The 17,397-nt window shown below is 40.1% G+C and overlaps 1 protein-coding gene across 8 annotated transcripts in view; it reads left to right on the top strand.

Annotated features, from left to right (window-relative positions):
• Positions 1-17,397, top strand: part of MTUS1 (microtubule associated scaffold protein 1) — a 126,332-nt gene that overhangs the window by 30,208 nt on the left and 78,727 nt on the right. For 7 of the 8 annotated variants that reach the window (XM_075752041.1, XM_075752046.1, XM_075752042.1 and 4 more), the window contains exons 2-3: positions 5,083-7,291; positions 9,073-9,268. In XM_075752041.1, coding sequence (XP_075608156.1) covers positions 5,261-7,291; positions 9,073-9,268 — 2,227 coding nt within the window. In that variant the 5' untranslated portion in view covers positions 5,083-5,260. The remainder of the gene's footprint in view (positions 1-5,082; positions 7,292-9,072; positions 9,269-17,397) is intronic. The other variant, XM_075752047.1, reaches the window with a different exon arrangement.

Consider the following 17,397-nt stretch of genomic DNA (forward strand, 5'->3'; position numbering starts at 1 on the left):
AGCATTGCTGTCTGTTAGACAGCTATTTAGTCACTAGTAGGAGCAAGCTACTAGGGAAGCTGTACCTGTTAGTGTGAGCAGTCATATGTTTTGGGGTAGTCTGACAGTACTGTCTCGTGGTTTGAACATCTTATGGGAAGTCAGCACCTCTCACACAACTTTAGCTTATCTGATTTCTGCAACTCTATGTTCAATTGCCTTTCCACTTTACTTCTTCCATACCTTAGTGCCAAGATTTAACTGCTTAAAATTCATGCTCCTTGGTTACTATCACTTGTATGTTAGCTGGTGCTTCAGTCTTGAAGCAGGCTGGCAAATAGCCAAGTAGGAGGCAAAACCTGATGGTTCATGCCTGTGGAAGCTATACTCTTCCTTCAGTCAAATGTGCCTGCATGATTGCTTGCAAACATAAGCAGAAATAATGTGCAAGTTACCATAGCAAGTGTCTCACATTGATTTTGATTTTTTTTTTAAAATGGCTTTGAGTAAAGCATACAAATGTCACTTAGCTATTCTGTGGGTTTGGCTGTTTTTATTTGGTTAAACACAGCACTTTCACAGTGTCAGCACTGATGATACTGTGTTCTTAAGCAAGCAATGTCATTAGCATATGATTACTTAATGTAATTCACTTCCAGGAGTATGTTGCACTTGTAATGTTATAAATGTTTGGGTGACATTGTTTTAGGAGCTTAATGCACCCTCTCTTCTAATAGTTTGAATTAGCTTGGCAACAGGCTAGTTTACGTCAGGATGTGACATTACTGAGGCTGCCCAGGGTTCTCTTAAGTTGTGATTTTGTGCAAATGCAGCATTACCTGAAACTGTGTGTTTTCCTAGTGCTTTTTATATGGAACACGTGTGAGCGACACTGGACGGAGCACGTTGGGAGGGATGCCTGGTCACTGCAGACGCCCTCCTGGATGCTGCTATCTCTGCCTTCAGGTGGACATACTGAAAAAGTCAGACTTAGGTGATTGTGTTGTGTTCCCTAGTCAGGTAAACTAGTTGTAGTGTAATGCGTTGACATATAAAATGTCTTAAATGGTTTCTGACTTCAGTGACTGTAGTAATTGTGACCATGTAATACGGTTTTCTGCCGAAATACAGATGCTGATGGTGCATTTTGTCTCGTATCAAAGCATGTTCAGCTGATTAGAGCACTTCTGGACTGCCTTCCTGCATGTCTGGGCACATACTCTCCTTTCAGATTTATACCCCCCTCCCCACTTCATACAGGCTGCACAAACATAGCTGCTGGGTTTGAGTAAATGCCATGTGATGGTGTGGGTGAAAGAACTAAGTACCAGGAGAAGTGTTAATTATTACTGCCTATGTTGTGACACTAACACAAACTGACTTTTGTTCTTGCAGTAATTTGTAGACTTGTAGCTTGAGTCCTCTGTAGTAATTGATATAATTTTGATTACTATTTACCCAGCACTGAATGAATCACTGTCTGTCCCTCTGCCCTTTTACAGCACACCCCCAGACACTCTTTGTAGGCTGTTAGAAGTGATGAGACCTTGCTCTGAGCCCAGTTCTGTGTGTTGTAATGTATTTCTCCTGGATCGGGGGCTCCTGGCAGCTGATCACCTCTCCTTTTAAGAGAATCTGCTTGCCAAGCTCCTTTCCCTTTTTTCAAAGTGATGCTTCTGTTACTCCAAGCTCTTTAAGCTTTCCCCTTCCTCAACAGATACGAGCTCTGTTAACTAAGGCTTTTTTTGCCATGTGTAAGCACTTGAAATATACAACTGAAATTTGCCAAGTTGAGCTTTACTGAAGGCACAAACCAGCTGAACTGTGTTGTGCTGTACTGTAGGGTGTTGTGGAGGCCAGATGTGCATAATGCTTGTTGGTGTCAGACAAACTTAAAGCAAGTTTATTAGTAGTATTTAGTTTAGAGAATTCCCTTTGTGGCTAGTTGCCAGGAACAGTGTATTCTTGGGAAGGAATGTTCTTGGGAAGGGCAACTGTTGTGTCTGTGCATCTGCTACTGACCACTCCTATGGAGAAGATGCTGGCTGAGGTTAGTTTGTCATTAGCCTCCTGTGGCAGGTCTTAAATCTAAAGAATTTCTCATCACTAGGAAGGCTTTTCATAAACTGATGAATGTGTTAGTGCCTGTTACAGAATGTCAATGTTTTGAAGATTAATGTTAATCTTGCTTGACAGATTTTTATGAACTATAGTTAATCCTTAGAAATACCTCACTCTTTATGCAGGATGCTTTTAGAACTCTAAATGTGGATATGAAGTTGTATTTGAAGGTCATGAAAAGTATTGATTATAAAGTGAAAACTTGCTTTAAAAATAGTTGAATCAATGGTTTATTTCTCTATATTCTCTGGTAATGTGAGAGTCTAGAGCACTGAGTGAGCAGACTTCTACACGTTACACATTCATATCTGCAACTTTAACGCATTTCCTCATTTATCTACTCAGTCTCAAAACCACTTATTTTTCTTGGAGCTTTCTTCAGCATTGACTGGATCAAGGTTTACTTAGCTGCTTGTGTTTTGAATTTTGGCACTATTAGCTATGCATACTGTAAGCTAATGTGTCATTCTTTAAATTCCTGGGATCTCAGTTTTGCTAAGTCTTGGCATATTGAAGTTCCCTGTTTTCTGTAGTGAGAAGGCTCTTGAAGGGATAAAACTGCTGGTTAGATCTGAGTTAATGCTGAATCAAAATGGAATCTTAACTTTTTGTTGCATGACTAGGTGAGCAAGCTGCATTACGGGCTAGTCTCCAGACAAGCAGAAACTAGTTTTAATGTGTCAAAACAACAGTGAAAGCAAAGTTTGCAGATATTTTTCAGCAGTTGATTTCTGTGATTGACTTAAATCAATGGAAAATTATTCAGGACAGGTTCTTGCCCTGCCTCCAGGAAAGACTTTCTTTTTTTTCGGAAGAACTCTTGAATCTGCCTTACATTTCCTAATGAAAGATGAAAATAAAGGTACTAAAATTGTTCATTACATCAAGGTGGGGAGGCAGAGGAGGATGCTATTGATCTCAGTAGTTTATTGATCCTTATTCCATGGAATATTTCATTTTTCTGTTAGCTCTGGATTTTTAATCTATAGGGACTCTGCTACTCATTGTGGTTAACATATTAAAGTCTGAGATGATTTGACTAATTCTTGTATTAGTGTGCGTTATTTTGTCCATCCTGTATACTTAATCTTGATGTTCATATCATGCTGCTTTCTTCCCGCCAAATTTCAAATATATTATATCAATATCCTTGTTTGAGGACACCGCATTGTGGTGTCTGCATTTTAGTTAAATACTGTTTACTCATCATTTTTGATGGCTAGGTGTTTTCCTCCTCTTGGTTCTTTGGATAGTGGAATCCGTTACTCCAGATATGTGATCGTGTTCAGCACTTGTGCAGTTTCCCTGTTCTTCCGTTGGGAAGCTGACCTTTGCCAATGAACACATCTTCAACCCAATTCCCCTGTCGGATTCAGTGACCTCTGTCCCTTCCATTTAGACTTTATTGCTCTGAAAGTGACACTTCTTCCTGCCAGATCCCCCACCCTGCTGCAACCATATCTTACAAATTTGAAGTTCTTCCTACCTCTGGTCTTATTTCTGGTACTAGGAACCTTCAATGTGGAGTCATGCTATTGAGGTCACCCAGCTGCTTTGGACAGTTTGTATCTTCTCTCTCACTTGTGTCCTTGTGGTTTTTATACCTCGGTGCAGTCTTAGTGCTTGCTAGAAACTTGCCCTTATACGTTACAAGGGCTCTTCTTAGTTTTGGGGTTTTTTTTCTCCCCATGCCATCTCTATGACTTGTCTCCCCCCTCTCCCCCCACCCTTTCTGCTTCTGTAGGGTTTTGGATGAGGATATGTGGCTCTCCTCTGCTGGAGAGGACACTGGAATTATTTCCTCACTTGGCTAATCTTGTGTCATCTTTATAGAAGGTGGAGGCTGTTGCTGTGTAGGGAATTGCTCTCCAGTGAATCTGAAGGGGCCCCATGTACATCTATTTGTTGGCTACCCAACAGCACTGGGGAGGTGTATTGGTGTAACCCCAGAACTGATTGTGAACCTCCCTGTCTTCTCTTTATCTCAGCTCAGGTGTCTTAAGACCACTCTTTGAAGATCTTGAGCTGCCTCTGCTGTTCATTGCTTCTTCAAAAGGCAGGAAAAAGGCCTTCAAGGTGGAGAAAAACTGCTGTCTGCTGCTCTTTACTATGTGCATCAAAGGATGAACACTGAAGTCTTTCTTCACTGGGATTCTTAGAGTTGCTGCTCTGTTGTCTGTTCTAGACCTGACCTTATACAGGAGCATTTCATCATTATTACAATTTAGATATCTCTTAATTTCCTGTCTTTATGCAAACTTGTACATAAGAACGTATATGTGAGCAGACACAGTCAGACTGAAGATCCACCTAATGCTGTGTCCTCTCTCCAGCAGTAAACTGGGCTAAATGCTGAGTAAAGAGCGTTAAGAACAGTATGAGCATGTAGTGATTCTTCCCTAGAGGTCTCCTAGCTGCTTGCAGCTTGTGACTGAGAGCTTCTTGAGTCTGGTATTCAGATTTGAACAGATTTTTCTTACATGGCTCTTACCTGCTTGTGTATGAGCCTGTGTAAACTTTCGGCTTCTAAGCACTGTGCAGTAAGAAGCTTTGTAGCTTGACTATACGCTGTGTGAGGAACCATGCCCTTTTGTTGGGTACCTGCTATTGGAAGATGGAAAAATAATGGTTCATTCTATCATGTAGCCCCTCAGATACCTTTTCCCTGTTGAGAAGCCAAACCTTTTGGCTTGTTTTTTTTGCTTGCACGGAAGCCAAGCAAGCCAAGTATCTGAGAATGCAACCCTGAAGGTCATGCTTGATTGCAACTGACCAAAGGGTTCAAAAGTTGCTTGGCAGTCAGGGAAGCAGAAATGAATTGTGAAGGTAGACATGCATGGATGGCATCATTGCAAAAGTGTAGTTTCCTTAAGGAAGTTGGTCAAAATGGCTGCACTTGATTCAAAGACTAATAGCTTAAGAATGGTTACTGTCTTAAAATCCTGGTTTGGCTAATTGGTTTTCATTTCTCTTTAATTCCAGAACTTTTGAGTCCTCTTGAGAAACATGAAAACAAAGAACTATTTTAAAAATATTTTTCAAGACAGTTGACACATTCCAGGGAAAAGCTGGTTTTTTTTCTGCAGAGTTCAGAAGAATCTGCATTTTCTGGGATTTTAAATAAGTATAAATGAAAATAGTTTAAAATTTAGCCTTCAAAATGAATGTTGAAAAGTCAGATGACAAAGCAAAGAATGGCTTCAAGTCTTCCTTACTTATAAGGGATGAAAATGGAAATAACTATGCATGTGACAGAGCTACACCTTCCTCAAAGAGTTGTGCCACCAAGATACACAGCAATTCAACTGACCAAAATATAGCGACTGAGCATGAAGATGATGTCATTCTTGAAAATAAGAGTGACTTCAGAAGTATTCTTTTAACAGAGCAGTGTATTGAAGTACTTCATCTGCAGAAGACACCTGGTAAGTACAACTGCACAGGAGCTCTGTTGGGAGACGCAGATGCTGCATGCAAGTCTTCTGTGACTGAACAGACGTGTGTGTATGCTTTGAACTGTGACCTGGAAGAAACAACAAACCTGGTGAAAGGTAATGTTGCTACAGCAAAAATGCAAAATCAGAGTATCAAACAATCGGTGCCTTACGGTCAGACTGACTCTAAGTGTGTATTACTTCTTCCCACTTCAGAACAGAACACGCTGTCCCTGATAAAGGACAGGGCACAATGCCGTCTGAGCACATTGGATGTTACTGATGTTCTAGGTGAAACTCTAGGAACGGATCAAAATGATGACATGCATCTGAGGGAAACACTAATCTCTTCTGAAGTATGTACAAGGGAGAAATTTGATAGAACCAGCTCAGAAAGAACACCTAATGTCTCCTCTACAGTAGTGGCTTCAGAAAGCCCAGGTGCCTATTCAGAACTTGAAGTATGTTGTCCTGCCTCTGCAGGTGTTGAACACTGTCTAAAAAACGCTAACAAGACTGATAAAGAGTCACAGGAAACAGAAGCGCAGTCTGTAAAACTAGCTGCTGGATGTATAGGTCCTTATAGGCAAAATGCATTATCACCAGGCGTTAATTTTAATGAAGATGACCAAGTGAAGTCCTCACAGGATACCACTGACCATGATGAAACTGGGAATTCCAATGCTGAAACATGCGTGGATAGTTCTGTAAATAATGTGCACCTTCTCCCAGTAGATAAAATGGATGGAGAACAAGTATCAAATAAAACCAGCGAACCCTTAACCAAAGAACAAATTATCTCTGGAAATGCTGCTCTTCGGGATATGCATGCCACCTCTTTCGTATCTTGCAGTGTACCAAAACTGAAGAGGGCTGTTATGCCTGACCTGAAATGTGAAGCAACTTTTGTGGTCTTCAGTCCTATGGCTGATGAAAACAATTCTGCTCTATATACTTCAACGCCTAAAGAACGATCAAAAAATACAACTTTTTCAGCTTTGGCAGAACTTGGAGACAAGTCTCCTAAACTAAGACCAAATGAAGCATTTGTGGGAGGGCATAATAGAAGGCCTTTGCTTAAAGCTAGTTTAGGCCAAACTGCAGGAAAACCAGTGGGCAGGTCTCCTATTGTGTCAGCAATAACCAAAGCAAAGAAATCGGAGATTGTTAGTTTTCCCAAACCTAATTTCAAAAACGTTAAGCCAAAGGTTATGTCTAGGCCTGTGCTACAGCCAAGAGACAGTGCAGCATTAAAACAGTCTCCTCAGTCCCCCCAACTATCAGCTGTCTCCTCATCTTCACTGGTTGCTTCCCCGAGGCAATTGTCCCCCTCTAGAAAAGTGCTGAAAAAGAAAGTAGATCTCCCTAAAGATACTAAAGTGGAATTGCCTGTGAATAAGCCCCATAAGCTACGTCTCAACAAACACCCCTTCGCTAGCCAAGTTGTGCATGCCACAACACATGCCAGAAACGCTTCCCACAAGGCTTCAAAGACACCTGCGTTGAAGCAGAATCCGGAAGACACTGGCAAAGCCAGCTCTACCCATTCGGCATGCTCCTCTGTTTCTGCTGCGCTTTCAATGTGCATAGAGAACTCGAAAGAGATGCTGAACGATAAAATGGAAAGTTCAGATTCTTTAATGCAGCCCTGTGCTCAAAACATCTATCCATCTGGAGGGGAAAAACAGCTTCTTCTGGAAGCAGCCTTGTTAAAAGATGTGGCAAATGAAACATTTGACCTGCACTCTGTTCCTTTGGTAAGCTTTTTTCTTTACATATTTCATTGTTTTTTACATTTGGAAAAAGGGAATTCTGTATTGTACAGTGCTGAACAGAAATTTACTTACAGAAATGTGCATATATTAACAACAGCATTAAGTCACACAAAACCCCAAGACTGACAAGTTGGTCAAGAGTTTTATTTTTAACGTCTTAATTTAACTGTCTGCTTGGAATAATTTGGGAGTTCGTTTATTTGAAGTAGAAGTGGGACTTATTAGAATAATTAAGAGTAGCCAGGAAACATTTCTTATGCAGAGGGCATATACGTGGTTTTAGGCACCCAGCCAGCTGGAAGGTGCAAACTTCCTGGCCGGGAGGTATGCGTGTGCTGGTTGGTTGGGAAATATTTCTGGACGAGTCAGCTGCCTGTCAGAAGAATTGTGCTGCTTTCAAATACTCTGAAAGAAGGTCAAAAGAAAAGAAACAGTGACAAAGAAGAGAAGAGCTTCAGGGTTGGGTCCAGCAAGATCTCAGGAGGCATGGTAGGGATGCAGAGTTGGAGTCTTGATGCCATATGGAGTCCCTCCTGTTGTTCGCTTGTGGGTTCGACAGCTTTATGTTAAATCAGTGAAATGGAGGCAGTAGCTGTTATTGGTAAAACTGGCGTTGTCTGTATTTTTGTCAGGCTTTACTCATTTGCCAGAAAAACCTCCAGTAAAGCTCAGTATATGGAGGAAGCTACTTCAGGTAAAACAGAAGCAGATATCCATTTTTTTAAAAACATTACAGAATAAATTAATAAATAATAACATTTATTATAATAAATAATTTAACTTGAAAACCTAAATTAACATGAAAGCAAGGATAATCTATTTTAATTCTAAAGTCTTTCAGAGCTTGGATTCTGTTTCACTCCTTCCTTTTGGTTCTGAGGGCTGGAGAGAGTATTTTTAATTCACCCTATTGCCAGGATGGATATTAATTTTGTGTTATTAATTGTTCTGCTGATACCTGGAAAATCCATAGAAAAATTTCTACAAAATTTGCAGTAGACCAGCTTGACTAATAAGTGGTCTTCTGAAAAGTACAGATTAACTTCTGGAAATGAAGATGAGGACAGGAGTCAAAAACAGGAAGTGCATTAATATGACCAAATTCCTGCATATCGGCTTGAGTCACAGAAAAGCATATGAAGATCTTACATTCTTACGAGTTTTCCTTTATAGCCTTAACTTTACAGCACGAGTGGTCATGACTTAGTGCCCATATAAACTGGAGCAAGAATTCTGTATGAAAGATACATGAGTGCTACATATAAACCAGTTATTTTAAACCTCTCCTAAGGTCCATTCCTGAATTTATATTTTTTCTATGGCACCTGAATGTGAAAGACTTGAACCTGTTTCTGTGTGGTAACTTAAGACCTAGACCAAGAAACCTACTCGAAGGGCTGGAAAAGAATTCATCTTGAGATTAGGTACAGTCATGTATTTGAATTGCTTAATTAGAGTTTGGGGAGGAAGACAAAGAAACTCTGATGTAAAATGACCTCTGTAACCTCTTCAGTGTGTGTGTCATTACCAGTGATTAGGTTCAAACTTACAGTATTGTGTTGCTGAGGGTCATTCAGGAGATGATTCTTGAGGTTCTGAACTGTAGATGGGGACAATGTGACAGCAAACAGCTAAGCATATCCCTTACCTGTGTGGTCAGTATTTCATTACAGATGCTGGAAAGGGACATCTTCAGCTTCTCACAGTGGTGGTGTGTGGTTGTTTTTGGTTTTGTTTTTTTTTGGCTTTTTTTTTTTAAACAGATGCCTTCTGTGAAAGATGAGACAGCACAAGGGAAAAACATTCAGAAGAAAGGCGCAATCACACTTCGTACTGTATCATCTCCTAAGGTTAAAATGGTGCCATCTGTGTTGCCCTCGAAGAGAGGATGTGAAAATAAAACTATCTGCACAATTAAAGCATCTTCTCACAAAGGAGCTGTTCTGTCATCAAGCTCTGGTAAGAGAATTTTTCACTGGAATACTACCAATTAACCAGCTTCTTAAAATTAAGATATCACATTTAATGTACTTTCTGACAGAACTTTTAGGATGGTACAGAGCTTTATTTTTGATGCTAAATATGAGTCTATAAAAACTGCAAATTGCTAATACCAGGGCAGGGGAAAAAAGGGAGGTTACACCCCATCACTGTAAAATCTCATCTTGTAAGGAATGTGTTTAGGAGGGTGTGGTGCTCTTAGAACAAACAACATATATTATTTATAGTTTTGTAATATAACAGTACTTTGTGGAATTACAACTAATACTGCTTGAAAGATGTAAAAGTGAAGAGGAGAAAACGCATAGCTCAGGTACAAAGCATTTACGATAAGCAACTGTATGCTATCCTAATGGGAATAAGCCTTTATTTTAGGATACAGCATACTTTGTTCAACCTAATTTTGGTACAGCTCTCTAATATCTAGAAAGGGGAAAACATAATCGAAGGACAGACTGCTGCTCGAGTTGCTAATTAAGCTTAGACTGATTAATACCAAGGGTCGTGGTGGTGGGGAATCTCAATACTAGTCTGTAGGCTGCAGTTCAAACCTGGTGACTGGAAACTACATTCTGTAATTGTACTGTAGATGTTAAGAAATGGTCTTGTATGTTATGTGCTTTTTTTAACTAAGTGTGGTAATATAGCTAATTGCAAAGGTAGCCTGCCTATAAATGACTACACTACGGTACACTGTAATTTGGCAAGCGTGCACACCCAGCTATACCCAGTAAAACCTGTTCATGTTTTTTTTAGCCCACTCAATCTAAGATTAGCAAACAGTCCAAAATACTCCTTTTAATTATATACAGGTAGCAAAGCGTGATAAAATCTGTATCTTTAGTACTTTATGGGATGAGTCCCTCAAAGTGGATATAGGCTATTATCTGATTTGATCCTTGCTAATGTGAGGGACTTGCTCAGTGAACTAGGTCCCTACCTGTAAGCCACCAATTTCTTGGAAGACTCATCACCAGTTTAGAGCTTTCCTATCTGTAATTATGGTCTTAGAAGAACTGAGATGGGTATAGATAAGATGTATATTTGTCCCTTAGATTATTAATCCAGAGTAGATTTATGATACCATCACTAGAAATAAATGTAAGCATGGTTGGGATATAGAACTAAGTTCTTTCCCTCATAAAAAAAATCAGAGGCACTTTCAGAAGCAGAAGTCATTTGCCGATGAAAATAAAAACTTTTACTCCCATGTTTCTTTAGTTAAAGCTGTCACTCCTTAACTTACTGTGTGTTGAAATTACAGTTGTCAGTACAACATCGTCCAAATTTTTCATATTGGAAAAAGGCTGCTTAAGGTAAAAGCATGAAGCAGCACCTCAACATTTCAAACTTGTGCTATGATTTGATGAGACTGGAACTTTAATGCTGCCCATGAGAAGAATTTTTTTTTTCAAGCCGCCTCTTCAGCCCCTGCCAATGCCCACCCTTCCTAGGACATCTTACCCCTTCATTGTGCTTATGCAATGTTTCGGCGCTACAAAGTAGGATTTAATGCATTAAACTGTATCAGGTTAACTTTCTAAATCCCTTGCCAAGGGAATACTTAAACATGGTTCCTTGGTCCCTGGTAAACATGCTGCTGATACAAATCAAAGGATGGGAGTCCGATGTCGGAGAAGGAAAGATGGGGAAAAAGGTTAGGAGTTATTTGGTATTGCTACCAAAGTCCCGCTGTATTAGGTGACCACACCTTTCAGGTAAAACCCTATCCACTGCTGCTCACCCCATCTGTTTTTAAAGGTTTTTTTGAAGTAAAACTCTGCCACATGGCCGCAGTAAGTGTATGTAGCTTGTAAACCAAACCCAGTTACCTGTTTTAGCTAAAGTCGTCCTGCAGGGAGTAACTATTTCTTCCAGTTAAGTTGTTTGAACACTTTGGTATTAAACTTGTGCCTTGATGTAATTCCAGCAGCACAGGCAAATAAATCAGTAGCTGTACAGTTGTTTGCTGTCAGGATTTCTCCAGATAGATGAGCTAAATCCAGGATGGAAAGGACTTCTGGAGGCCGCCTAGTCCAGCCCCCCTTGCCTATAATTGGGTCAGCACTGAATTCAGACTAGGTTGTTCAGCCATTTGTCAAGCCAAGTTTTAAAACTGTCTGAATCCTGGCTGTGCTTCCTGAGGTGCTAACATAAATGCAGCTAATTCTTAACCAATTGCTGGCTGTAGTTGGATCGTTGGGCAGGAAGACAAATCAGTGTAGCAAGTCCATTAAATACTCTGAACAAGAGAAATAATGGTATAGCTCTGTCATCCCTCACATGTGTATGTTGAGGGAGAGAAGCAGTCTGTCTGTCCAAAATGTATTAGTATATGTATTTATTCCCAGAATAATCAAGAGCTTGTGAGCAGTGGATTGTATCATGCACTCCCATTTTGGATGGGAAGCAGGAAACTTCCCTACAACCAAGAAATAAAAGAAAAAAATGCCCAGTCCAAACCACCAATTATAAGATACTTGCAACTTGGCAGCAGTTGAGATTTTGGTCGTGTGTTTTTTTTTTTTTTTTTAACTTGTAAATATAAACCATAAGTTTTCAGAGGTAGGAAGCATGTCCTCTAAGGAAATTCCCTGATCCTCTCCCAAACAGGAGACAGCAGAAGGAGAGGAGAACTCATATTTGAAGTATTATATGTTTTTGTGAGGTTAATTGCAGAGCACATTAAGCTAGAAATAACTTTTTTTAATTTATTTCAAAATGGTTGCTGACCACCGTTGACCAGTTTTGGTGTGTCTTGACTGGAACTTGGGAGTTTTTGCTGAATCAGGAGCTGGGTCTCTAAAAGGTGAGCCCAACTTGATTCAGTGTACTGAAGTGGTTTGTGAAATGGAGAAGCCCCATTTCTGCAGCAAATCTAGAAATCGGGTCACAGTTGCAAGCTAGACAACAAGTGATTTCTGTAACTATTTCCCTCCATATGAGAGAATGACCTGCAATCACATACTCATTCTTGAACAAAAAAATCTTAATTCTCTACAGCTATTTTTTTTCCATGGTGGTGTGCATAGATTTCTGTGGTACTGGGTGGCAGGCAGTATGCCTTTAAGGATGTTAGTTTTCTATTAGTAAAAACATTTATTAGAATTCAAGACACAGAATAAATTGTTTGAGTTACCTGGTTCTTACTGGAAGGCGTATGTAATTTTGGAGCCCTGATTCAGGACTTTGAACCAGTCCAGAAATGAAAGCAACTACTGTTTTTGTTCCCAGTAAACACACACAGCCTTCTAATTGTATGTGCATAACCACTGTGGAGAAGTAATAGCCTGATAATAGTTGAGGTATTATGGTTTGGGAAGAGTCATGTCTTTCTCTCACTTGAAGGGAGGGGTGGAAGGGGACTGGAGAAGCCAAGGAGATTTGGTGGTCCTGTGGAATGTCACTTCAAGTTCTACTGCCATCCTGCCCCAACAACCGCATGCTACCACCCATGGTGTTGGATAGAAACACTGTGACAGTTTGTGCCACAGGAAATTTTGATTTGTGTTTGAACAGCATAAAATAGGGATATAAATGAGTTAGTTTAGATCTAAAAATGTAAATGCCCACCACTGGTTTTTTTCCTCTTAGTGCTGACTACAGCCTGCCTATAAGTATGTAAAGGAATGGAGCTTTACCTGCAAGTTAAGATTTCTGATATGCTAATACTTCATCTACCCTTTGGCCTTAAAAGTATGAAACTTCACAGTGTTGTTGATGTCTTAGCCATGAGAGTTCTGTCAAGCCTTATGTGTAATTGAAACTATTTTGGCAATATGAAAGCATCAAAAATATTATTATTCTACTTACTGTTAAAGACTTCCAGAAATTAATAGAAGACATGTAAATAATCTTTGTAACCAAAATGTCCTTCACCATCTGACATTTATTTCTGATGTTTTAGGTACCATTTTGTGTCTGACTTAAGTCACTGATAACCAAGTAAAGCCCAGTGCTTTACTTATCTTTTCCATGAGTCTAGTCCAGTGGTACTCCCTCTTTTGCTTGCTGATATTTTCATAGTATTTAACTAGAGCAGTGAAAGCTTGGGTAGTAGAGAAACTCACAGTTTGAATTCTGTGTTTCCTTGAAGAGTTTTGGACAAGTGAGACCCTTTCCTTATAAGAAGTTGATCATACTGAAGGACTTCTAGTGTTGTGCAACTAACTGAAGAACAGGAAAAATAAACATATTTCCTATAGTATATAGGGAATTAAATTGCATTAGACTACAAAAGGTTTAGTCATACTTTGGTCATACTTTGAAATACTGATTTGCTTGTTAGATCGTAATTTCTAAATTCCTTCTGTTTGCATTTTGGCTTGATCTTACACTTGAATGTGCAATTCGGAGAAGCTTCCGAATTTAAAACCAGAACAGGCTGTAACAGATAAAGGCTGTGTTTGTTATTGAGTGTTGTTGCTATATATTGCAGAAAGAAAGGCCTTTCGGATGGAAGATTTGAAACCAAATGGTTTCAGTGGGTTTTCACACATATATAAACTTGGTAATTCAAGGCTTTTTGGTATAGCCTGTCACAATACAAGTGAAACAACTTGGTTTCAGCAAGCCTTCCCACAATCTTGAGTCTATGTTCTGACACTGAACCAGGAGCTAAACCAAACATAGTTACTGCAAATCGCTTCTTGGTGTGTATCATTCCTACTGTCTACCATGTGACTCTTTGAAGTTGGATTGACGTGCTGCTAAGAAGAAACAAGATATTCCGAAAGGTAAACAGAACTTCTAGGTTTTCTAGGCTGGAACTGGCAGGACTTTCTCAAAATGCTGGACTGGAGAGTTACTTGTAAGGGTGTCCGTACACTTTCTCACGAACAAATCTGAAATACACCAGAGTCTATTAGTCTTTTTATGCTTTTTTTTTTCTTTTGCAGAACAGCCAGCTCTTTTATGGATCCTAAAAGCAGGCTCCTCATACACTAACTTATCCAACATCATTATTTGTCCTTATATTTGTCCCTGAGTCCAGATTACTTGGTTCCTTTTTCCCTTTCTTTAACACATGTGTAGTGCTTCATTACAGTAATTATGGCCTTTGTTAAAAGTGAACTTAAAGCCCCTGTATTCACCTTCAGAGGTGTGGGAAGGAGGAAACCTATGCATGGGTCTCCATGGAGCATAAGGTATATCTGTAGTATGACATAATGTTGTCTGTCATCCCTCTTTGGTCATCTTCACCCAGAGAGTGCCACTACTTAGTGACTGTATTTCTCATAGCCAGTTCTCTTTTAATTTGCAGTATAAAGTGAGGAATAACTTACCCAATGCAGCTGAAAGGACTTTTGTCCAGGTGATCAGTTTGTGAGAGATCAGGAAGCAGCGTTAGTTCTGAGATCTTAGGAACCTTGCAGGTCGTCCCTTCTGCCTCTTGAGATCTCAGATTGCTTGAGTTGGACTTCCCTGCTAATGTTTCTATTCTGCCTTGCCCTTGCTTCCTGGCCATTCTCAACAGCAATGGCTTGCTGAAAGCTGCCTGGAACAGCGTGTATATCCTTGTGCCAAGCATTGACTTCTAGCCATCTGCCCCAGGTGTTGGTAATTCAGGTACAGAATAGTCGATTCACATTTTGAAGTCAGGAAGGAGCCATAAAATGATGCAATCTGAATTCAGTATAATCAATTTGGCTTTTGCTTTGGCTACATATGCTAACAGAAAAACTTCCTTTGACACCTATTTGCTTTTGTTACACTTCATTTACAAGGAGCTCTCACCATGGGATAGATACTACTCATGTTTTGTAAGCCTTATGTAGGGTTCAGCATAAAAACACCCATTTGGAATGAATTATTTCCTATGTAGTCTTATAAGTCAAATGGATCATGAGAAATGAGTAAAAGAATAATTTTTTGGTGTGAGGTAATATGGGATCTGTTATAATGAATGATTTCAAAGCAAGCTGACTGATCTGTCTCTGGTTTGGTAGTCTTAGGGGTGGTTCTCTGCGTTTTTTGAGGGTAGAGGAAAAAGGTGGGGGGTGGCAACTTTTGAAGATGAACTTAAATGCTCTTTATTCCAAAGTCTACAGTTTTTCCAGTATTCTGTTGACTTTCAGCTTCCAGAAGGGAGCATTTCATCCTGTCAGCTTTGTTTCTGGTGCCATCAGTGACCATACGTAGGGAATTCAAGTTTTCACATATGTTCCCAGACTTTTTAGAGGTGACTTGTGACTAGTCACACCAGGTTTTTAATGTGTTATACCTGTAGGAAGTAGCGTGATCATACTTGCAGAGGCTGATACTAACAGTCCACATGTCAATGCTGTCAGAAATGTGGGTGCATCTGTAAGAATGTTCTCCTTTAGGAGTGAGGTGTGCACCACTTCCCTGCAGGGGAATTTCTTGGTACCTAGTCATTTACTTGCAAGGACATGCTGGTGTGTCTTCAAATAACTCTTTACCTGTACTGGTTAGTGCTGAATTCTCTTGGGGTGGAGATAAAGGACGAGAGAAATAGGAATCCTTGCCTTCCTGAAGAAAACTGTATTTATGTTTTGCTACAGTGAGGTTCCCTTTTCATGCAAGGAATACATGAACTCCTGCAACAGAAAATTTAAAATATTTATAGATAATGTGGGTATAAAAGCTGCATACTATCAAAAAATTCTCAGTGCATAGCATGAAGGGGTGTGTGGTATGAACAGCTCGACAATAATGAAAAACATAATTGGATGTGGTTGGTGGTTTTCTTTTGCCTCAGCTTTCCTTGCAGTATGTTGATTTGACTTCTCCTTGTGCCCACTACTAAATGGACAGAACTTTGACAGCTGTGTTAAAGCTAGTGGTTGGGGTTGGTTTGTTTAAGTCAGGATGCAAACAGCTTGCAACAGTTGCCTGGCAAAGCTGGAGAGGCTGAGCTTTGCTACCACTGTACAGCTGCCCCGGGAAGCTGGTGTAAACCACCTGCTGTCTGGAGACTGGCTCTGCCTTGGGTCGTAGGAGATGACAGCGTGACTGTGCTGAGGTGATCTTTTATGGGGCTTCTCTAGTTCAGCCTACAAAAGTAAAAACCTAAAGTTGAGTAAATCTAGCAGGCAGCATGATGGCAGACAGTAGTGGAGATGGGAGAGCAGGTGTGACTTTGGACTTGAGGCCAGGGAGGAGAAGGGCTGTTTCTAGGTGCTGGAGAGATGACATGCAAGGAGTTGAGCCTGAGGGAAGACTGGGAAGGGAGGAGTCTCTCTGGTTGTGGAAGGGTTTAACTGGGAGGAAGTCTGCCAAATTTCCTAACTGGGCTGAATAGGAAGGGGGGGGGGGGGAAGTGAAATTTAACAGTAGCATACATCAATGTTACTTTCTCCCTCCCTCTCCCCCGAACTGAGAACACCCCAATCACTCTTCTGACAGTGGGAGCATTTGAGAAAATGAAAAGAGTTGGTTTGGTGATTGTTAACTAATATAATGCTCTGTAGCACTTATCAGTTTTCCAGTTTTAGTCTGGGAATGTTGAGCTGCAAGAGGAGGAACACATGAATACCTACCTGCATGGCTGCTGGCAGGCCAGTTATGTTTTTGGCACTAGCTTGCTGCTGGTTCTTTGATACCTGTGCCAAGGAGGAGTGAACACTTTCCTAGGGATTGTAGGTGAATGGGAACAATACTGTGGAAGTCTGTGTCAGATGGGGAACTGGATCTTGCCTTAACAGCTGATCAGAAAACAGTTTACATACTGTCCCCCAAACAAATAAATCTCTCTCATGTAAATATTTCAAGATCCAACAGTAACTTAACATTCCCTGTCTTTGTCCCTGTTTATGTTTAGCAGTTGAGACATTAATAACAACTTAACATAACCTACCTTTGGTAATTTTGGTAGTTATTTGAGACTTTAAAAGGAGGAGATAACTAAAAGGACGTTATCTGTGCATCTTTGGTAGAACTATGCTGTAACCCCCCTTTATTCCTCAAAGGAACACCGATATATGTACAGCATAATATAGTATAACTAATATTGCTGAATGGCAATTCAAGCAACCTGGGGAGCTTGCAGCCATCAGAAATCTGTATTGCTACTGCTTTACAGTGCTCAAAATAGCAACCATAAATGCTCTTACAAGTATGTTAAG

Source organism: Balearica regulorum, chromosome 4 (assembly GCF_011004875.1).
Source record: "Balearica regulorum gibbericeps isolate bBalReg1 chromosome 4, bBalReg1.pri, whole genome shotgun sequence".
Lineage (NCBI taxonomy): Eukaryota > Metazoa > Chordata > Aves > Gruiformes > Gruidae > Balearica > Balearica regulorum.